The 16,290-nt window shown below is 69.6% G+C and overlaps 5 protein-coding genes across 5 annotated transcripts; 2 read left to right on the top strand and 3 right to left on the bottom strand.

Moving 5' to 3' along the window:
• The first annotated feature begins 296 nt into the window (after positions 1–296).
• Positions 297–3,758, top strand: EMIHUDRAFT_456274 (hypothetical protein). Its single transcript, XM_005783896.1, has 11 exons — positions 297–348; positions 415–721; positions 813–906; positions 1,210–1,232; positions 1,367–1,522; positions 1,718–1,831; positions 1,886–1,939; positions 2,110–2,184; positions 2,506–2,639; positions 3,502–3,552; positions 3,626–3,758. The coding sequence occupies exons 1-9, from the start codon at positions 316–318 to the stop codon at positions 2,562–2,564; spliced, it is 915 nt and encodes a 304-aa protein (XP_005783953.1). The 5' UTR covers positions 297–315; the 3' UTR covers positions 2,565–2,639; positions 3,502–3,552; positions 3,626–3,758.
• A 904-nt stretch (positions 3,759–4,662) lies between these two features.
• Positions 4,663–5,016, bottom strand: EMIHUDRAFT_314354 (hypothetical protein; the record flags this gene model as incomplete). Its single annotated transcript, XM_005783895.1, has 1 exon — positions 4,663–5,016. One exon carries the CDS (start codon positions 5,014–5,016, stop codon positions 4,663–4,665), a length of 354 nt encoding a protein of 117 aa, XP_005783952.1.
• A 2,434-nt stretch (positions 5,017–7,450) lies between these two features.
• EMIHUDRAFT_456273 (hypothetical protein) lies at positions 7,451–9,914 on the bottom strand. Its single transcript, XM_005783894.1, has 6 exons — positions 9,647–9,914; positions 8,994–9,494; positions 8,644–8,920; positions 8,339–8,567; positions 7,906–8,137; positions 7,451–7,836 (listed from the first exon to the last, which is right to left on the bottom strand). The coding sequence occupies exons 1-6, from the start codon at positions 9,869–9,871 to the stop codon at positions 7,756–7,758; spliced, it is 1,545 nt and encodes a 514-aa protein (XP_005783951.1). The 5' UTR covers positions 9,872–9,914; the 3' UTR covers positions 7,451–7,755.
• Positions 9,915–10,389: 475 nt separating this feature from the next.
• EMIHUDRAFT_231682 (hypothetical protein) lies at positions 10,390–11,457 on the bottom strand (the record flags this gene model as incomplete). The annotated part of the gene is made up of 4 exons (XM_005783893.1): positions 10,390–10,452; positions 10,513–10,727; positions 10,802–10,882; positions 11,031–11,457. The coding sequence occupies 4 exons, from the start codon at positions 11,455–11,457 to the stop codon at positions 10,390–10,392; spliced, it is 786 nt and encodes a 261-aa protein (XP_005783950.1).
• A 1,036-nt stretch (positions 11,458–12,493) lies between these two features.
• EMIHUDRAFT_468155 (hypothetical protein) lies at positions 12,494–16,038 on the top strand. The gene is made up of 3 exons (XM_005783892.1): positions 12,494–13,081; positions 13,213–13,302; positions 13,397–16,038. The coding sequence occupies exons 1-3, from the start codon at positions 12,515–12,517 to the stop codon at positions 15,788–15,790; spliced, it is 3,051 nt and encodes a 1,016-aa protein (XP_005783949.1). The 5' UTR covers positions 12,494–12,514; the 3' UTR covers positions 15,791–16,038.
• The last annotated feature ends 252 nt before the right edge of the window (positions 16,039–16,290 follow it).

Genomic DNA, 16,290 nt, shown 5'->3' with positions numbered 1-16,290 from the left:
CAACTTTGAGCAGCTCGTGACGACGCTGATCCCGGTCGAGACCAGAGTTGAGCAGCCCGAGCCGATGCTCGACGTGCGCCTCTACCAGCACCAACCGCTCCGACCCGCCAACGGCGACTCCTCCGACTCTCCGCTCACTGTGACGATTCCGCCACGCGCCCCGCCGCGTCTCGCCAAGCGGTCGTCCGACTGCACGGCGAGCCCCAGCGCTCGCTCGCCGGGGCTGCGCAGCGCAGCGCGCCGTCACCACCCCCCGGGCTTCCCCCCCGCCTCGAGCGGGCTCGACGAGAGCGGGACTCAGTGGGAGTGCGGCACATGCACACTGCTCAACAATTTGGAAGCGAAAAAGCGCCGCGCCGCGATGGGTTGGCGCGCCTCGCCCGCATCGTCTCAGCGGTAGGGGGGTGGCTGTAGGTGCCTCGCGTGCGGCACGAAGCGGCGGCGCCCCGCCCCCACTCCCACCGCGAGATGCGAGACCAAGGTGCGCCGGCTGGGCGACGCAGCGACCTCCTCTCTCTCGAGCGGCTCCTCTCTCGCGCGCCGACTTCCGGGAGGAGGTCCTCTTCCAGGAGGAGCGGCGGAGGCCGGCGCGGAGGAGGCGGCCGACGGCGGCGTCGTGGCCCACGGCGCGTCCTCCTCCGCGGCCGGGCTGCGCGAGGCGCCACTCTCGCGCGCGGCGCTGCGGCTCGCTGCCGAGGAGAGGGTGGCACGCGCGGCGCAGGTGCGCCACCGCAGTCAGGGAGGGGGGAGGGGGAGGGGTGCTGCAGCAGCGGCAGCGGTTCGATCTCACCCCGGCCCCTGGCTGACGCAAGGCGCTGCGGGAGGCGGACGCGCGCGTGGTCCGGGCCGAGGAGGAGCGGAGGGCCGCGGAGGCGGCGCTGCAGGCTGCGTACGGCGAGCTCGATTGTGCGGGCGTCGAACCGGAAGCCCCGGGCGAGCCTCCGCCTCTGCCCGCCCCTCCCTCGCTCGGCTACTCGCGGTGCCGCCTCTCGGCGAATGGCTCCCTGCAGTGTGACCCCGCGCGCCCGCGGTATGCGGCGGCGGGCGGCGGCAGTGGCGCCGCGGCCGCGGGCGGCGGCGGCGGCGACGAGGACGGCGGCGAGGACGGTGGCGACGGCGGCAGCGGCGGCGGCGGGGTCGGTGCAGGCGGCGATTTCGCTTTGGGCTCCTCCACGGGCGAGAGAGAGGGAGCGTCGAGCTCGCTGACAGGGTCCCCTCCGGGCGAGGTCGAGGTGCCCGAGGAGAGCGGGAGCGGGGCGGCGGAGATGAGGCGCGACGAGGCGTCCCGCTCTCAGCCCGCGCAGCCGCGTGGCATCGCAAGGCTCGAGGCACCTCACGCGCTCGCCGCCCGCCACTGCGTGTATAGGCGTCGAGCACGCCCGAGTCGTCCCCCACCGCCGACGCCGGCTCCGTCGTTGGCGCCGAGGCGGCGGGCGGGGACGCGCACGCCGCAGCGGAGGCGCCGCCCGACGGGTTGCGGCCAGAGGAGGGGCTTCGGCCCGAGGAGGGGATGCGGCCCGATGTGTCCCGCGACTGGTCCCGCCACCCCGCGTGGCACAACCAGACCCGCGAGCGAGGCGCGAGAGAGCGGTCCCTCGTGCAAGACGAGTGGACGCTGCACCCGCGGCAGGGCAGCTCGCGCCTTCCGGAGAGGAGCCCTCCCCAGAGGCGGCGGTTTGCCGCCCGACCACCTCCTCTCCGACCTGCATTTTCCCAGCGGCTGGGCGAGGCGTGGCGGGACGGCCGTGGCAAGGAGGAGGCCGGCGGGCCGGGGCAAGGAGGAGGCGTCCTCCGCGTCGAAGGCCTCAACGCGCAGGCGACGCGAGAGTCGGTCCGCGAGCTCTTCCTGGACCTTTCCCGGACCTTTCCTGGAACCTTCCTGCAGGCGACGCGAGAGTCGGTCCGCGAGCTCTTCCAGCCGCACGGAGAGGTGGTCGAGGTGCGGCTTATTTACCCCCCGGCGCTCGGCTCGCGCCGGCTCGAGCCGACAGGCCCCCCCCCCCCCCCCCGCCCCGCCCCGCCCCTCCCCCGCCGAGACCCCCCCTCCACACCCCCTCCACCCTCCCCGCCATGCGCGCGGCAGGCATCGTTCGCTTCCGGCTCTGCGAGGCTGCGATGCGGGCAGCAAAGTACGAGCAGCGCAGGGCGGCGGACCCGCGCACACCGTGGCCGCTGAGGGTGGCGGTGGAGCGCGCGCCGCCTGCTTGGGCGCCCCGCCCGCTTCTCCGGAGGGGCAGCGAGGAAGAGGAGCGGCGATCGCCCCCTCCGCCCGCCCGCTGTCGCGCGCCCGCCGCCGCGCCGTACGGATGGGCCCGCGCCGACCGGCGGGAGGAGGACCGCCGGCCGCCGCCGCCGCGAGACGCCGCTTGGCTGGCCGACCGCCGCGGCGGGGACGATCGCCGGCACGGCGACGGGCGACGGGTGGTGAGTGCAGCTCGCTACGCGCCTCCACCCCGGTGGGGGCCCCGGGCCCAGCACGGCCGGCCTGGGCTTCCGCGGCCGGAGGAGGCGTCGACGGAGCCTCGCGGCCCGTCGGTCAAGTGGGAGGAGCCCTCGCAGAATGAGGCCGACCCCCTCTCCTTGGACCAGCCCGCCGAGGGAGAGCCCTCCTCCGACGAGGACGCGCTGCACCACCTCATGTAGGGCGCGTGCCGCTTTGCAGGTTGCTCGGCATGCAACCCATCTGTCTGTACTGTATGTGGTTGTGAGATGCGAGGCGCGGCCCGCCGGCCCCGGCGGCTTCGAGCTCGGCGCGCTGGGGGAGCTGCCGGTCGGCGGCCTCGGTCTGCGCCCACCCTCGTGTTTCTCTGGCTGAGTACCGTCGTTGCAGCCCGTAAGTGAAAAGGCGTTTTTGTACCGCTCTGTTGTCGCATGTGTCGGTTGTAGAGCCCCTACGCTACCGTAGCGGTACCGCCCCCCCGCGGGCGGCGCGCGCCGGCCGCGCTCTGCGGCCGCGGGGCGGGGGCCCCGCCGCGGCCCCCCCCGCCCCCGGGTCGGGTCGGGCTCGCGCTCGGCCCCAGCGCCGCCGGCTGCCGGGACCGGTCACCGGAGGGCGGGGTGCGGGGACGCGCGCGGAGACCAGTGCCACCACGCCAGTGTTATCTCAGTAACTCCGCAGTCCGCAGTTTTGTGTGGTGTGTGGACCCGAGGGACCATGAAGCATGATCCATGTGTGGAAGACGGCTTTAGTGCTAGTCCCCCATCGGGAGGACGACCCCGGCTAGTCGCCGACCACACCCACAAAGAACCCTGCACAAAGATCGCAAGGGCGGGGACCTGTTCCTTTTTACCCATCTCACAGTAGAGGGGTCCGTTTTTATTTAGTTATTTACATACGGAGCTTTACAGTCGCACGGTCGTCTATGGTGACGAGTCTCGTTCGAGACGTCTAGTCTCATCCCGCCTCGTGGCATGCCACCACCACCACCACACACACACACACACACACATCGGGCGGCGGGGAGCGAGAGGTCCTCACACGCAGGTACTCCCCCGCCGCAGGTACTCCCCCGCCGAGGATGCCCTCCTCGGCCTGACGCCGCGCGACTTCGAGTGCGCCTTGACCCCGCCACCGTCGCCGCTCCTTCACACGGAGGGCGCTGGGACCCCTTCCCGAACTTGCTAGGTACTTGCCGCCCGAGCCGTCGCCGCTGTCCGGACGCTACTCGGACAGGCCCTACTCGCCAGGCAGGTCGGAGCTTTCCCCCTACCCGGCGAGCTTGCCAGAGCGCCTCGGGGGCCCTTGGTTCACCACCTGACAGCGTCGGGCCGCCCGCGCTTCCCCGTCGCCCCGCTGCGGGGCGCCGCATCCCGCCGCTTCTGCGCCGCCGCGCTTTGCATGTGTACCTGCATGTCGTGTGTGTGTGTACGGTCGGCGCTCGCGGTGGGGCGTCGTGTAAAAATCCCCACACGGCCTTTCGTTCTATCTGTTTTCGCTTTTGTCTGGACGCTGCCACGTGCCAGCCTGGCGACGCAGGGCCGCAGCGAGAGACGAGAGGAGATGGAGACCATGATGGGGGGGAGACCGCTGTGCGCTGAGAATGTCCGGTCCCGGGAGTAGAGCCGTAGGCGTAGGGCTAGAGGGTCGCTCTACACTTAGCCTCTGCAGCGAGCGAGCGCTCAACTTAGCCCCCGCACGGAGCCGGACTCAGACTTAGACGCTGCATGTCGGGGGCCATGAACTTAGACGCCAACTCCGGGTAAAACCCGGGTGTATTCGCACAAGTCCGCAGGTTTACACCCGAAAAATACCTGGACGCGGAGGAGGGCGAGCTGGCTGGAGAGGAGGGTGGAGAGGAGGGCGAGGGGGGGGAGGACGGCGAGGATTGAGGGGGCGAGACCGGTGGAGCGACCGTGAGAAGCGAGCGCGTCGTGTCGTGTCGTGTTCGGGGCTGTGTCAGCAGCCGGTCCGCGGGCACGTGACGAGTCCCCACAGGCCGTGCCACGGCAGACTTAGTCCGTGTGAGAGGCTCTCGCTGATCTTAGACGGCGTAAGCACCCCAGCGTGACCCGTCACACTTAGACCCGTTAAGCCTCGAGGCTCAGAACTTAGACTACTACCCAACCAGTCCGCTGAGCGCCTCGCCACGCGTGTGAGCCAGTTTGCACTTTGTGTCGCGGGAGCCGCCCAAGCGATAATGATAACAGTCAGTGTGCTTAGCACTACACCAACAGCGGGGCGACCGCCCTCTGCAGGTAGGCTTGCCGCTCACTGGCAGTCGCGAGGCCGTCCCACTCGTAGAATGGAACACTGATCACCCTCCAGCCAGCCGCCGCGAGGAGGCGCCGCTTGAGCAGCGTCGGCCCATTGGGTTTGCGCACGCCCCGGCCGTCGGGCAGCAGGAAGTGAAAGGGGCCGTCCACCTCAATCGCGATGCGTGATGAGGGCAGCGCCAGGTCGAGCGAGTAGCCGGTGCGCGGCTCGAGATGCTCCTCCTCAAAGCCGGGCCGGATGGCGGCGAGGGCAGTCGCGACAGAGCGCTGCAAGCCTGACGGCCGAGCTATGGTCGCAATCATGGCGTCGCAGCAAAGCTGGCGTTGGGAGGCGGGGAGGAGCCGCTGCCCGTCTTCGCCTCGCTCAAGAGAGAGCCAGAGCTGCCATTGGTGCAGCTGACGGCGCCCATCGATGCTATAACCCGACGGACCCTCCCCAAGGGAGCCGCTGACCACGCGCAAGCACTCGGCGAACAGCAGCGGGTGGTACTGGTCTGCCGTCGCATACGCCCACACCGTGTTGGACAAGTCCTGAGGGTTGAAGCCAGCCAGCCCGCGCCGCACCGCCTCCTTAGCCACTGCCGCGTACAGCGCGTCCGCAGCCACGCCCGCCGTCGCATACGCCCACACCGTGTTGGAGAGGTCCTGAGGGTTGAAGCCAGCCAGCCCGCTCCGCACCGCCTCCTTAGCCACCGCCGCGTACAGCGCGTCCGCAGCCACACCCGCCGTCGCATACGCCCACACCGTGTTGGCTAGGTTCTGCGGCTTGAAGCCAGCCAGCCCGCCGCGCACCGCCTCCTTAGCCACCGCCGCATACAGCGCGTCCGCAGCCTTGCCCGCCGTCGCATACGCCCACACCGTGTTGGACAGCTCCTGCGGCTTGAAGCCAACCAGCCCGCTCCGCACCGCCTCCTTAGCCACCGCCGCGTACAGCGCGTCTGCAGCCACGCCCGCCGTCGCATACGCCCACACCGTGTTGGACAGGGCCTGCGGGTTGAAGCCAGCCAGTCCGTCGCGCACCGCCGCATCCGCCACCGCCGCGTACAGCGCGTCTGCAGCCACGCCCGCCGTCGCATACGCCCACACCGTGTTGGCCAGGTTCTGAGGCTTGAAGCCAGCCAGCCAGCCGCGCACCGCCTCCTTAGCCACCGCCGCGTACAGCGCGTCTGCAGCCACGCCCGCCGTCGCATACGCCCACACCGTGTTGGCTAGCTCCTGCGGCTTGAAGCCAGCCAGCCAGCCGCGCACCGCCTCCTTAGCCACCGCCGCGAACAGCGCGTCCGCAGCCACGCCCGCCGTCGCGTACGCCCACACCGTGTTGGACAGCTCCTGCGGCTTGAAGCCAGCCAGCCCGCTCCGCACCGCCTCCTTAGCCACCGCCGCGTACAGCGCGTCTGCAGCCACGCCCGCCGTCGCATACGCCCACACCGTGTTGGCCAGGGCCTGCGGGTTGAAGCCAGCCAGCCGGCTCCGCACCGCCGCCTTCGCCACCGCCGCGTACAGCGCCTCCGCAGCCACGCCCGCCGTCGCATACGCCCACACCGTGTTGGACAGCTCCTGTGGGTTGAAGCGATCCAGCCCGCCGCGCACCGCCGCCTCCGCCACCGCTACGAACAACGGGTGCACCACGCTCGCTTGCTGGCCGCACTTTGCCACGCCGTGAGTGACGTTCGCCAGTGCTCGCGCATTGCATGACGGGACGAGGTCGAGCGTGCGCTGCACCAGCTGCTCAAGCCGCTCCTCGTGCCGCCGCTCAATGCGCTGCTTGCCCAGTTTGTTCCACAGGTTCGCAGCGTGGATGTGGTTCAAGCTCGCGCTGTGGGCAGCAAAGAGCGTGAGCAGCTCGTCGGCGCCGCTGGCATGCGAGATATGGCCGTTGAGCTGCTTCGCATTGAGCTGACCACCGACAGCAGAGGTGTGCCGCTCGTCGCGCGATCCCGCACCACGTATCGGCGGACTCAACTGGCGGTCGCTGTGCTGAGGCTGCCCCTCGCCGCGGCGGTCGCGCCGGTCATGGTCGCGCCTGGGATCGTGGTACCGATCATCGCGCTGATCGTGCCAGTCGCGCTCGCGCTCACCTCTGCACCGACGGTCGTCGTAACCTCGCCACTCGTCATGCCGCCCGTCATGGTGCGGCCATTGCTCGCCTTTCCAAGGCTTGTCGCGCCGTCGCCGCTCATCACGCCGCGGCTCATCGCGCGATCGCGACCGCTGTCGCGATTCGCCCCGCCATCGCCCCTCTTCGCGTCCGCACTCGGCGCGCCGTTGCTCAGCACGCCAGCGACGCTCCTCGTTTCGATGGGACATTATAGGTCGCTGAGACCCGTCGACCTGCCTCCACGCGCAATCACGCGTAACGATGTCCCGAAGGCAGGTCGCTTTCTGCGCACGTCCATTTCCGTGTATGTGGCTCTTACGTAATTCCCGTAGGAGGACTCTGCTGACAGGGTTTGCGATGAGAAGCGACCCGATGGGTTTCTCGGAGGTTAGTGCACCACTAACCTCTTTCTTTCTTTCTGGCCGCGTCCCTCGCCGGTCCCGTCTTCTGGATTCACACTTTACCTCTTTACGTACACTAGTTCCACTCTTTACATGCATGAATAACAAAGAGCATGAAAATCCAAACCCCAAAATTTTGTGCGCGTGCGCGTCCTCTTCCAGTGGTTTTCGTTTTTCTTTCGTTGCCGGTGTCATCACCGCTGCGCGTCGCGTAGATGGAAGAGGTCGTGTCGGCCCGGGAACATTAGCAAAATGGCAACACCCACTGTACAACTCTCCAGTATAGTTCAGACATCAGAGCACTGGCGCACCTCGCACAGTAGTCCGAGGTGCGTGTCACCGCCGCCCCGCGACGAACGCGAACGGCCAACCCGCAAAGTACGCACCCCCCCCATCACTCCAAGACACGCTAATGGAGTGTGCTGCTGCTGCCACGGCTGCCGCGGCTAGCGCTCCGAGCGCCGGTGCCAGGTACCCCAAGGGATCTGGGAGAGAGGACGGCAGCACGGCGAGGAGGCGCCGCCGGCTACGCTGCTCTGGCGCTTACAAGATGAACCGCGAGAGGTCCGACTTTTTGGCCAGCTCTCCGACCCGCTCCTGGACCATGTCTGCGTCGATGACGACCTATGGAGTGTTCAGCGGGTCCTGAAATGTTGTCTCTCGCCGAGCAGCAGCCTCTTCTCGCCGTCAAGCCTTGTCGCCCGCGCGGTCCGTGGCCGAGAAGGAAAGGTCCTCCATCAGCCGCTCGATGATGGTGTGCAGCCGGCGCGCGCCGATGTTCTCGACGTCGCGGTTGATCTGCGTGGCGAGCTTGGCCATCCGCCACTTGGCCTCGTCCGTGAACTCGAGCTGCACGCCCTCGGTAAACATGAGGGCGCACTGCTGCTTGATGAGGTTGGGCTCCGGCTCGGTGAGGATGGTGTACCTGAGCGATGAAGCCACCGAGGGCAGGGTGGGACTACGGTCTCGCGCCGTGTATGCAGAGCGGCGCGTGAATACACGGGCTACGAGTACAATGACTACCGCGGGATGCGGCGCAGTTGAGCTGAATACGTGTCCTCTCGTCTGCTTGTTGGAAGGCTTGATGGAAGGCGGGGGTCCGGATTCGGCTTCTAGGATGGCGCACATGTCCTTCTCGGTGAGCGGCTTGAGCTCGACGCGGATCGGGAGGCGGCCCTGCAGCTCGGCCAGCAGGTCGGACGGCTTGCAAAAGTGGAAGGCGCCCGAGGCGATGAAGAGGATGTGGTCCGTGTTGACGTTGCCGTGCTTTGTGGTGACTGTCGAGCCCTCTAGCAGCGGCAGCAAGTCGCGCTGCACGCCCTCCGAGGAGGCGTCGGCCGAGCCGCGGTAGTCGCCTGCGAGGGGCGCGGGTCGCGAGCGATGCGCGGCCGTGCGCTGCGCCGCCGTGTGTGCGCGCGCGCGTGTGCGTACCGCGCGAGCAGATCTTGTCGATCTCGTCGATGAAGACGATCCCCTCCTGCTCCACGCTCCAGAGCGCCTGCCGCTTGATGTCGTCCTCCGAGATGAGCTTCTCCGACTCGAGCTCCGTCAGGATCGGCACCGCCTCCTTGAGCGACATCTCCCGCTTCTCCATCTTTTGGCGGCCGTGCATCATCTTGTCGAACCTCAGGATGATCTCGTTCATCGGAAAGCCGTTCCCGTTCGCAGGGTCGCCCTGCCCGCTCGGCTTGCGCTCGGGCACCTCCACCTACGGACACAGGCGCCCTCTCTCGCGGGTGGACTCCCGCCCGCGCGGGTGGCCGCCCTGCCCCGCCCCGCGCCTCGATGAGCCGGTCGTCGAGGTGCCCCATCCGCAGCAGCTTGCGGAACGCCTCGCGGTTGTGCTGGATGTTGGTCGCGCCGACGAGGCAGTCGAGGACGCGCTCCTCCACCTTGGCGGCCACCTTGTCCTTGATCTTCTCCACCGCCTTCACCTTCGCCATCGCCATGCCCGCCTCCATCAGGTCGCGCATGATTTGGTCGACGTCCTTCCCCACGAAGCCAACCTCGGTGAACTTGGTCGCCTCAACCTTGATGAAGGGGGCGTTCGCCAGCTTGGCGAGGCGCCGTGCAACCTCCGTCTTCCCCACCCCCGTCGGCCCGATCATCAGGATGTTCTTCGGCATGATCTCCTCCCGCAGCGGCGAGTCGACCCGCTGCCGCCTCCACCGGTTCCGAAGCGCCACGGCGACGGCGCGCTTGGCGTCATCCTGGCCCACAATGTAGCGGTCGAGATAGGCGACGATCTCGCGCGGACGGAGCGCCCGGTCCTCCTCCGTCTCCTGCGATCGGCGGTGCGCAGGCGTCGACGCGGGCGCAGGCGGGCGGTGCACCCTCTTGGAGCCATCCCGGTCCGGACCGGGCGGTGGCAGGGCACGGCGGACAGCTGCCAGGGGGGGGGCGTTGGGCGGGCGGCGCGAGGGGGGCGGTGCGCCTCTGGCTTCTCATCGCTTGCTGCTGCGTCCGCGGGCGGCTCCACCTCAATCACTTGCGGGTGTGCCGAGGCGGCACTCTGAGACGAGCACGCTCGCAGGGCAATTAGCGCGGACGGCCCGCGCCGAGCGACGACCGGTGCTATCACCGCGCCGGCCAACGGCGCGGAGGCCAACGCCCGCCCCACCCGCCTGCCGGCGGCGAGGGTTCTCAGGCTGCTCTGCATAATGCGCCGGTGCCGAGCCGTGGAGGCCGCCAGACAGACGGCGCACAATGCAGGAACCCTCCAAGAAGCGCGTCTCGCCAATCCGGAACCCCTAGCGGAACCCCGAGGCGAGGACGATTTGCATCTGACCCGACCGACCTTCTGACCACACGCGACACGACGGTGTGGTCGTCGGCGGTGGTCCTCGCGTCCTGCCCCTCGCGTCATCCTCCACAGACCACACGCACGGCGACCACGGTTGTCACGGTCCACGGACGATCGCCGCGCCGCGTGCGCCGTGGGCTGTGTGAGAGGCGTCCGCATCGTAAGAACTGAAATCGTGCTAGACAGACACGCGACTCTGCCAGCGGCTTCGAGCCTTCGAGTTCGACCGACCACACGGACCAGCTGTAACGTGTAAGCCTTCAGCAGGGTGGCCGACGTGTCTGGCCTTGCGTACGTGCATCTCAAACGGCCGGCGGCGGCGCGGCATGCCCCGCCTCTCCCTCTCGGCAGCACGCACCCTCTCCGTGCCGCTCCTAGGCGAAGAGGGAGGCCGGCAGCGGCTGGCTGACGTCGATGCCCGGCAGGCTGCGCTCCACCTGCTCGGCGAGCGCCTTTGCAAGCGCGGGCGCGGCCGCCGGCGCGGCCGGGTGGCGCACGTGTGCGCACTCGATGAGCCCTCGCAACCGGTAGAGCTCTTTCCGGACGGCGACGCCGGGCTGCTGCTCGAAGACGAGGAGGGGGAGGTAGCGCTGGTAGAGGGCGTGCGCGCGCTCCCACTCCTTCCGCTGGGCGGCCGCGTTCATCGCCTGCAGGATCTCGGGGAAGGCGAAGCCGGTCATGAAGCCGTCCGTCCCCTGCTCCATGTCAAAGCCTGCGGCACGGGGCGGGCGAATGGCCGAGGGCGGAACGGGCGGGGCAGGGACGCTCGCTCGCTGGCGCGCGCACCGGCGTAGAGGGCGCCGAGCCCGGTCAGGATCGTGCAGTCGGAGGCGGGCGGCAGCTCGGACGCCCACAGCTTGCGCAGCGCTGCGATGCGGGCCGGGGTAGGGAGCGCCTCGAGCTTGATGCACGCGACGGCGGGCACCTCGTGCGCGATCCGCGCGATGAGCTTCGGGCTCATGTGCACCTACCGCAGCCGTCGCCGTTCCAAGCGACGCGCCACGCACCGCTCTACCTGGCTCGAGTCTCGCCTGGGTCGACGCGGGGTGGTCCTGCAGCACGATCGGGAGGCCCGGGCAGCCCTCGGCGACGCGCGCGTACATCTCGGCGAGCGTGTCGTCGCTCGCCGGCGCAGGCTCCTTGGTGGGCGTGACCATCACCGCCGCCGCCCCAAGCTCCTGCGCCATCTGACTCAGCGCGACCGTGGCAGCCGTGCCCGCGTGGCTCGTGCCGACGCAGATCGGAAACGGGCGGCCGCAGTCGGCTACCGCGTCGACGGCGGCCCGAATCAGCGTCTCGCGCTCGCGGTCCGTCATCCGGTTGGACTCGCCCAGGACTCCCACGATGGTCGCGCCGTCGCAGCCCGCCTCTGCCATGAAGCGCATGGACTTCTGAAAGCCGTCGACGTCGAGCGACTCGTCGGCGCGAAACGGAGTGGCCATGATGGGGAAGACGCCGCGAAAGTCGGACCTGGAGGAAAGCCGGCGCCGAGCAGCGTGCAGCAGCGCGGCTCGCGGGGCGGAGGGAGAGCGGGGACGAAGCATGTGTGTATTGTCGCCGGCTACGACGGAGCGCGGCAGCCAGGAAGAAACTCCGTCGGGGATTTCTTTCTCTCCGCCCCCTGGCGGGTTCGCTTGGACATTGCAAAATCTTACTGCGGCCGATAAAACACAGGGCGTGACGTCATTCCGCCTCTCCGATGCGTTCGACAAATGGGAGCGAGCGAGCGAATTGATGCAACAGCTGCACCAGGCAGGACGCTCGCCAAATCACCGCGCAGCTCTGCGCATACCTGCCTCGTGATTCGCCCGAGGCGGTGCACAAGGCGTCAGAGATACGGCGACTCATCATGCTCGGGTGCACGCTCATGAAGACTCACGTGCGCGGGGAGAAATCCGACCTCGAGTTCGAGGTGTCACACGGACTGCTCCTCACCACGGAGCAAGAGGCGTTGAAGAAGGTGACCACGGTCGCGTCGGGGCCGGCGGGCGACGGAAAAAAAGACAAATATCCGAGCAAGAATCGACCGGCGTTTGCGTTTCAGGAGATCAGGAGGCACTAACGCTGAACCACGAGCTCCTTACGTCAAATGCGCCCTTATCGAGCAGTCGGCGCAACGGCTTGACGTCGTCCCGCCGACACGCCGACACCACGCCGGGAGGCAGTAGAGCGGCGATCGGCACGAGCGCGACAGCCAACATGAACATGCTGTACATGCTGCTGTGCATGCTGTGACACATGCTGCTCTACCAGTGTCGTATGGCGCACTATGGCGCTTTGCGCTTCACACAAAAACACAACGACCCAAGACGCACAAGCTCAGACAGTCGAGAAAGGGATAGACCGCAACGACAGTCAGAAGTCAGCGCTGGGTCCCAGGGCGAATGCGATGACGGCCTTGAGTCGTATTCACAGTCTAGGTTTAGGCGAGTGCACCGGTACGAAGAAAAGAATTCAAGCAGCCAACTGGTTGAGCGAAAACCTGGTTGAGCGAAAACCATGCTCGCGGGGCCGGCCACGGCTGCACTCGACGAGTGGGACGACTACTGCCTGCCGGACGACGTCCTCAATGCGATGCTCGATGCCGCCGCGCCCGCCATGCCCGCCGCGCCGGCCGCAGCCACCGCACCGTCTCCGCACCCTGCGCCGTCGAGCAACATGTTCAGCTCCTTTTTCCCGCCGGGTCCCCTGGCCGCTGCCGCCGGGGCGGCTACGTCGCACGCGCCGGCGCCGCAGTTGTCGTCCGCGGTGGGCGGGCGGATGCCGCACGCGGCGGCAGCGCCGCCGCATCAGCTCGCCCACCAGCCGCCGCCGCAGCGGCAGCTACGGCAGCAGCTCCCGCCGCCACCGTTGCCGCAACCACAGCCGCAGCCGCAGCCGCCAGTCGACCCGGCCCGAGCTCCGCCGCACCAGCTGCCAGCGCCCCTTCCGCCGGGGGGCGCCTTGGGCGGCGGGGCGGAGTCGCAGCTGCACCGGTACGTCGGCGAGGTGGAGGTGCTGCGCGCGCGGCTGGGCGAGGCGGAGCAGACCTCCGCGAGGGCAAGGCAGCGCGAGGAGGCACTGAAGGAGGGACAACCCCCCCCCCCCCCCCTGCTTCCCGCCCGCCGCCGCACGCCATCGCTGCCGCCGCCGCGCTCCCTGTGCCGGATTCCTCCCCACCACCGCCCCGCACCGCCGCCGCCGCTCGCCCTCCGCAGGCAGAGTACGACGCCGAGCTCCGTCGGCGAGAGAGCGCCGAGGCGGAGGCGCTCCGGCAGCTGCAGTCGACGCTCGCATTTCGTGAGCAGGAGTGCGAGCGCTGAACCCTGCCCCCCCGCGCCCTGGCTAGCCCCTGCACCCCTAGCCCCAGCCCTCGCCCTGACCCGCCCCCATCTCGAGCAGGAGCTCGAGCGGACGGCGCGCGACCTCGAGCGGGCGCGCGCCGCTCTGCGCGCATCGGGAAGCCTCGCTCCTCCCCTGCCGGCCGGCGGCGCCGCTGCGGAGCGCTCTGCCGCCGGGCGAGCGGCGGAGCCGGCCGCTGTCGAGGGGGGCAGGCAGGGAGGGAGGGAGGGAGGGAGGCCGCCGCTGGCGACGAGGCAGCCGCCGCAGCCGCGGGCGCACGCCGCTTGTTCGTCGGCGGCGGGGGGTGCAGGAATGCAGGACTCGCCCCCGCTCTTTTGCGGCGCGAGCAGCAGCAGCAAGGGGCCGCCCCGCACGCCGGCCCTCAGCGGCGCGAGGCGGCCGCACCGGCTTTCGGGGAGCGGCGGCGGGGGCAGCGAGCGCGCCGCGCAGGCCCAGACCCCCTCGCACCCCCCGGCGTGGGCGGGCGCGCCTCGTACCGCGGATGGCGCCGCCGCCGCCGAGTCGCTCGGCCGGCGGAAGAGCTCGCCCTCTCCTCCGCGGCTGGTGGCGCCCGATCGGACCCTTCTTCCCGACGACACCGACGAGCAGCCCTCGCCGCCGCCAGAGTCGAGGCTCGCGCCCGCCGATGCCAACCTCGACCGCGCCCCGCCCGCCGCCGCCGACCCGCTCGCTGAGTCGAGCTCTCCGATGCAACTCGACGGGCCAGTGGACGCCCCGGAAGGCGCTCGCGAGAGTGAGGCGCCATCGCACGGCGGCGGCGGCGGGATGATCGCCGCCGGCGACGCGTTGGTGGCGGCGGGGGGCGGCACTGGCGGCGCCGCCGGCCCGGCCGCGGTGCGTCGGCACCCCGCGCTCTTGTTGCCGCTGCTGATGCGGCCTGGCGGCCCGCTGCAGAGGCTGGTGCTGCTCTCGACCACGGTTGGGCACGGCGGCGGCGGAGTGAGCGCGAGCCAGTTGCTCGCCGCCACGAATCAGCTCCTCGATGCCACGTCCCAGCTCGCCTCGGGCGACTGCCACGCGCCCGCACTCCTCGCCGCCCTCCAGCCGTACCTCTGCTGCTTCAGCCCCGGCTGGCGCGACGAGGCGCGTGCGGGCGCTGCGGGCGGGGGCGAAAGCGGCTGGCTGGCCGCGCTGCCTCGGCCCGCTTCTGTCCACGGCACCGCCACTCACACTTTGGGCGGCATCGCCGGGGGCGATGCCGGCGGAGGTGGCGCGCGCGCCCTGCTCGTCGCCGCTCTTGCCACCGTCTGCGCGCTCTTTGGAGCCTCTGCGGAGTGTCGCGCCGTCGCGTTGCCGGCGAGGGAGACGGGTGGCGGCGGCGGCGACGGTGGAGCGTCGCCGGGCGAGGCAGCCGGCGATGTGGAGATGGGGGAGGCGTCGAGGACGGGCCCGAGGACGGTGGACGCGCTGCTCGCGCTGGCAAACTCGGAGATGGGGCGGATCGCGACCGCCCCTTCGAGGCGGGGCGTGTTCGACGACTCCTCGGTCATCCTCCCCGCCGTCCGCGCCCTCTCGCTGCTTCTTTGGGCCGAGCCGCCGCTTGCAGCAGCCCCGTGTCCACCAGCCTTCCGGCGGTGGTTTGGCGATGACGGCGACGACGGCGACGAGGTGGCCGGGTGCACGTTCAGCGCGCTGCTCAGCGAGCGCTCTCCGCATCCGGTCCGACTGGCCACGATCGCGCTGCTCGAGTCGGTCTTGCGGTCGGAGGAGGCGTTTGGCATCCTCGTCAAGCCGGCTGCGCCGCCCCGCCGCTCCTCGGCCGCGGGCAGGCTGGCGGCGCTGCTCTCGACGCAGCACAAGCGGACACACACGCAGTCGGGCCGCGCGGCGAGTGGTGTGGTGGGCGCTGCGCTGGGCGGCGACGGGTGGGGGTCCGCCCTGCCGCGGTGTGGAGCCGACTCTGTCGGGCTGGCGGCCCGTGGGGCGGCGGTGGCGAGCGCGTTTCCCGAGGAGCTCGATGCGGAGGGGTGGGAGGACGGGGAGGGGAGCGCGGTCGGCGGAGAGGGGTGTCGGCATGGCTGGCCGCAGCGAGGTCGGCCCGAGGCGCGAGAGAGCTGCGCCGCCCTGCGCCTCTTCTCGCGCCTCGCCGTCGCGCATCCCGCTGCGCCGCGCCGCCTCCTCGACCCGCTGCTCGATCTGGCGCTGCCCGTCCGGCTCGTGTCCCTGCTCCAGGCGCAGGTCCATTGGCTCTTCTCGGGCGGCCGCGCCGACCCACTCGAGCTCGCCCTCGTCGAGGACTCGCTGCTGCTGCTCCTCGAGCTCGCGCGCTGCACCGAGATGTGCGTGGAGCTCGCCGGCGGGTCGTGGATTGCCGACTTGTCTGTGGTGACGGAGCATCTCGTGCGCAACGAGGTGCACCCCGCCCTCGCACGCCTCGGCCTCCCGGCCAAGATGCTGCAGAACGCGCTGAAGCCGGCCGCTCTCCGCGGATGAGCGAACAGCGCGCGGGGAAGCTTGGACCCCTCCCCCCGCGCCCCCGGGGGCGACTCCCGCAAGCCAACGAGCCGCAAGCCGTACGTACACTGTGACTGTCCATGAAGCCGCCGAGGACCTACACGGGGGGAGATGGCTGTGCTCTGCGGGGCGCAGAGGGCGCTGAGTACCGTGACAGTCCCGAGAGTCCTTCTGACATGTGAGTGAAAGTGCTCTGAGTCTTGAAAAATTCGAAGCATAAGAATTTTACCCGCGCCCAGTGTGCAAAAAGAATTTGATTTTCGCCTCTTTCTTTTGTTGTGTTCGTTAAATTCTTTCTGTGCCCAAGCGGCGAGGCGACAGAACGAGGCGTGCGTGGCTCAAATCACAGCTCTAAAATACGTCTCCACCTCTTTTGCGTGAGCCGCGTCTGACCGTCGATGCGGCAGCTCGGGCCACGGCGTGCACGCAGCAACCAAAAAAGAACTTTTCGCCTTTTCTTTCTTTTTGTCCGCGGTTAT

The sequence above is a fragment of the Emiliania huxleyi genome (assembly GCF_000372725.1).
Source record: "Emiliania huxleyi CCMP1516 chromosome Unknown EMIHUscaffold_175, whole genome shotgun sequence".
Classification (NCBI taxonomy): domain Eukaryota; phylum Haptophyta; order Isochrysidales; family Noelaerhabdaceae; genus Emiliania; species Emiliania huxleyi.
Note: the sequence above shows the minus strand (reverse complement) of the source record. Positions and strands in the feature narration are given on the sequence as shown.